The following is a 4,858-nucleotide window of genomic DNA, read 5'->3' as shown; positions in this document are numbered from 1 at the left end:
TTATATTTTTTTTCAAGACGAGCCTGAAAAAAATGAAGAAAAGTGGAACAAAAGGAAGAAGGAAGTAATTGGGCTCTTATATTATTTATTTATTTATTGGATAATATTTCGCTACAGCAGAAAAATCTTGAGATTTTCAGTTCTTTGAGAAAACTTATATCTTGAGAAAATATCTGAACATAAACTTGAAGTTAGTTAAAGCCTAATTTAGGTAACAATTCAATCCAAAAAGTTGAAGTTAAACCACAACAAGAACACATTTTTGCCTTGTGAGTATTAAAACAGGAAAAATTTGTTCTCTTGAAAGTTTTTTATCTTTTATCTTGTGAGGGAAAAATTTTATTCTTCTTCTTTCACATATTTGGAAATTTTTGGGAAATTTTCTTATCTCATCAAAAAATAAATAAATAAATGCTTTTACCTGTACTAATGTATGCCACGACGAGTAGTTTTAAGAAAGAATCTTGTATCTTCTTTATTTTTCCGTTTGAGACGAACTTTATTATATTCGTGCAAGTGCATTAGAAAAACATGAAACTAACTCCGTTATTATGCAACAACAATGTCTCTTTTTTTTTGGGTGAAAATATTTGCATGTCTTTGTCGTCGTCGTTGGAACATTTTAAGGAAGACGAACGAACATACGATGGTAATAAAGTGAGTGTCTTTGTGTTTTGCACCATATAAACGTAAATGCAAATTTTCATACGACGCCGCCGTAAGAAGGAAAAGCATCTTACTAAATTATGTATCAACTATCGTGTTTTTTGGTGTTCTTGTTATTATTATTTCTCGACGTCTTTTACGGAATATATATTGCACCAAACAAGATTATATTTTATTTTAGCTTGTATGTGGTTATTTTGTTATGATATTTCTCTCTTTTTAACCACAATTTTAAGAGAAATTCGGATAAAGAAGTGTCTGCAGTGAATTAGTTGAATGATTTTGATACAAAAAGTGGAGAAGGAGGAGGAAGATGAACGACGATACGCGAGTAAGTTTAACAAAAGATGTTCTAAATTGATTTTAAAAGTGACAAAGAGAAAAGTTTGAAGCCTGAAAAGTATGCAATATACTCAACATTTGAAATTCAAACAAAATTTTTTGTTCTAAAACTAATTTATTATCATTTAATTTTATTTCACTCCAATTTTTGCTTAACATATGTAATAAACTAAGTCTAAAGAATAATTTAGCGAAAAAAAAAATTGACTTTAAAAGTCAATGAAATGCATTCTTAGCACCATAACTTATCTCCCTACGGAATTGAAATGCATGATTGACAACAGATGATAATATTTAATATAATAATAACTATTGTTAATTGACGTTTTTTTTATTTTTAGAGTTTTAAACTGGGAAGATTATTGTTCTGAATTTCTTTCGTATTTTTTTGTACGGTAACAGACTGCTTACGGCACCCGGTAAACATGATCCGGTCGATCGTTACTTACACTAAGTAAAACGAGAAATTGTATCAATTCGAGTTGTTAATAGCATTGGGTGCGGTTAATTCATACCGTGTCGTTGGCAACATTGACGATTTGTACTTGGCGAAAAGGTCGGATATGAATTGTGATGTGATAAGGGCGCCAATTACGCCCAAAGATGCCCCCGCAAGAACATCAGACCAGTGATGTTTGTAGTCGGAGATGCGCGACAAACAAGTGTACCACGTAATTAGCAGCAAAAGATACTGGAAAAAGTGTTTCAACAACTTACTGCCTTGCCAGTTCATACGTGCATGCAAATATATGGCACAATAGACCATCGTGTATGCCGAAAAGCTGGAATGTCCGCTCGGGAATGAGAGACGCATCTCCTTTTCTTGTCGCGTTGTGATGTCAGGATTGGCGCACGTGAAGTTTTCGTGATAAATTCCGAGATTTTTGGGATTATCGCAAGTCGAGCCATCTTCAAAGCGTGGATTGCACAAGTTGATAAAGTGCGGGCGGTATCTGCCAATTTGATATTTTGCAATATCAACGACAAGTTGCGTTGCAGCAGCTCCAAAGCCGAAAATTCCAATGTTGTTGTACGAGTTGCTGATCCAATCGGGGATGCTCATGTCGAAAAGGCGGTAGCGGCGAGTGTCACCCTTGCGACGACAACGGAAGAATTCCGTGAGGACGATGGCGAGTGTGGGCAAGACAATTCCGTACAAATAGAGCATCCAACTTTTGACGGTGGATTCCTTGAATGGATGTTTCAGTGACTCATCGTCGCAAAAGAAGCCGCGTTTGTATGACGAGCCCCATAGGAAGTAGAACAGTATGGGAAATCCAACGAAGCACAGCAAAATGATGTCAATGATGATTTTTGACAAAATTTTTCGCGTATCGTCACTCATTTTTTTTTGTATGTATGTTGAATCAAGTGTTTTGTGTGTATTTTATTGCCTCTTGTATGTATTTTTAAACTATTATCTGATCATTGAGTATTTTTTGATATCTAACACTGGGAGACGATGCGTTCGTGCACGATCGGCGAAACACACTGAATGACTTGAACCTGTTCGCCGTGTGTATATCGAGATAAATAAAGGAGGAGGGTTAATCAAAAAAATTCCCTCGTTCACTATCTTATCAGTTTATTTACTTTTCTACGTACTATTTTTAAATGTACGTAATGTTTGGTGACAAAATTTATTTTATTCCGCACAAATCCACTGCATTACTAAAAATAACAATACGATGACCAAGAAACCAACTGGTATGATGTTGACGGTGATGACGTAGTCGTTGTAAATGTTGAATATGCACGAGTACACAACCAGTACGTACGATGACAGGCGTGTGATATCAGAAATTCCGATGAGTTATTCTCGTTTTTTCGCGTTATTTCGCCTTTATTTCACTCGCTAACACGGTATTCACGACGCGATTTTGCTTAAATGTCAGATTCTGTCACAAGCAATTATTGATTTTGGAATTTTCTGCTAGAAAAATAATATTTTTTGGAGAGCTGTGACATATCAGTCTCTTGTAAATGCACTCTACTGTCACTAACACTCCCAAACATCCGTCGACTGTTATACAACTTTTGTGTTATTGTTTTACGCTAGGCTGGCTACTTGTGTGAAGAAGGCACGAACTGCGTCGCGGTATGTCAAAAGTAACACTGAAAGGAAATTTTCTTCGAGTTAATGCTCATGTTTAACGGGAATTTCAATGCGCATGTGATTCGAGTAACACTCTAGTCCGATATTTATTCTGTATACCACCAATAGGTTCGTCTATTTTTGTCTTTGTATGTGTGGAAGTGACGTCGCATGTACCTCTACATGCAGCATAGAAGTTTGTCGGCACATTCGACAAAAAAACAGAAGAAGAGAAATTTTTTGGTATACAACAGACAATTTGTTACCATTCAAAAATCCGACACGTTATTGTCTCATGTATGAACTCTCGTGCTGACTACTCTACAGAAGCAGCGGTTTTATTCAATATTTTTGTACGCAAAGTTCGCAAGACAAATCGTGCGATTTTTTTTTTGTTCAAGTTAATTTTATTGCTCATACCTACTGGCAATTCTATGGAAACAGAAATAATTTACCTTTTTTGTCGTGAGAAGTAATGATAATTCAATGATGTGATGATGACACTGAAACTCATTGACAAGTCTTATAATCAATGTAATTTCTGTATAAGCTGCTAATTAATATTCTTCTTTGAACAATAAATTGTTGAATTTAATTATTTATTACTGGATCTTAGACGATTTTCTGTCAGTTATTTAACGTGATAAAAAAACTGAAAGCTAAAGGCGTAGATTTTGCAAAAAAAAATATTAAAAATTCATGTTCAGGTAGTAGGATGGTACTTTATAGATGTTGCCCAAGAAAGGTAAAGATTTTTTTGCTACAAAGTCGGTCAATCACGTCATTTTTTATTTTAATGATTAGCAATGCCGAAAATATTGATGATGATCGTTAACGAACACGAACTAATTTTGTCTGAAACAAGTCCTAATTTACACAGAAAACAAACAAATTTAGTACAAATAAGTGAGAAGCATGTTTCTGAACCAATTATTAGCACAACAGTAATATTGTGTGAATTTGTGTAAAGCCACTACCCAAAAATCAAGCTAAAAATGTAAATAAATAATTGTTATTATGCAAATTTTGGGATATTTGAATTTCATACGTTTGTTTTACAAGTTGAATGTAATTTTTGATTGTTGGTTGTAATTTCATACAAAAAAAAATCGTTTTTGGGTAGAACAAATGGTTTCAATGTTGAACAAATTTATTAACGTTTTAACATAAATTTCTGTTAATTGTTTAAATTTACTGCAGTAAATATATGAATTTTGCAGCATCTGTAATTGATTTTTTTTATATTTTTGACGATGACTTCATCAAATAATATTGATAGGATTTAAAAAATAATTTTTTTTACATTTTTTTATTTTTTGATTTAAATTTAAAAAAAAAAATAAAAAAAATAATAAAAATAAATTAAAATTAAAATTAAATGAAAATTAAATTAAATTAAATTAAATGAAATTAAATTGAAATTAAATTAAAATTAAATTGAAATTAAATTAAAATTAAATTAAAATTAAATTAAAATTAAATTAAAATTAAATTAAAATTAAATTAAAATTAAATTAAAATTAAATTAAAATTAAAATTAAATTAAAATTAAATTAAAATTAAATTTAAATTAAATTAAAATTAAATTAAATTAAAATTAAATTAAAATTAAAATTAAAATTAAATTAAAATTAAATTAAAATTAAATTAAAATTAAATTAAAATTAAATTAAATTAAATTAAAATTAAATTAAAATTAAAATTAAAATTAAATTAAAATTAAACTAAAATTAAATTAAAATTAAAATAAAATAA

At 30.7% G+C, this 4,858-nt stretch overlaps 1 protein-coding gene across 1 annotated transcript; it reads right to left on the bottom strand.

Moving 5' to 3' along the window:
* Positions 1–1,152: 1,152 nt before the first annotated feature.
* LOC134827151 (putative phosphatidate phosphatase) lies at positions 1,153–2,983 on the bottom strand. Its single transcript, XM_063839713.1, has 2 exons — positions 1,524–2,983; positions 1,153–1,458 (listed from the first exon to the last, which is right to left on the bottom strand). The coding sequence occupies exons 1-2, from the start codon at positions 2,351–2,353 to the stop codon at positions 1,416–1,418; spliced, it is 873 nt and encodes a 290-aa protein (XP_063695783.1). The 5' UTR covers positions 2,354–2,983; the 3' UTR covers positions 1,153–1,415.
* Positions 2,984–4,858: the final 1,875 nt, after the last annotated feature.

The sequence above is a fragment of the Culicoides brevitarsis genome, chromosome 1 (genome assembly GCF_036172545.1).
Source record: "Culicoides brevitarsis isolate CSIRO-B50_1 chromosome 1, AGI_CSIRO_Cbre_v1, whole genome shotgun sequence".
Classification (NCBI taxonomy): domain Eukaryota; kingdom Metazoa; phylum Arthropoda; class Insecta; order Diptera; family Ceratopogonidae; genus Culicoides; species Culicoides brevitarsis.
Note: the sequence above shows the minus strand (reverse complement) of the source record. Positions and strands in the feature narration are given on the sequence as shown.

Excerpts from the sequence above, each read along its gene's own strand:
- LOC134827151 (XM_063839713.1), bottom strand. The coding sequence starts at position 2,353 with ATGAGTGACGATACGCGAAAAATTTTGTCAAAAATCATCATTGACATC. Across the intron at positions 1,459-1,523 it reads TCAATGTTGCCAACGACACG|TGTAAGTAACGATCGACCGG; the intron begins GTATGAATTAAC and ends CGTTTTACTTAG.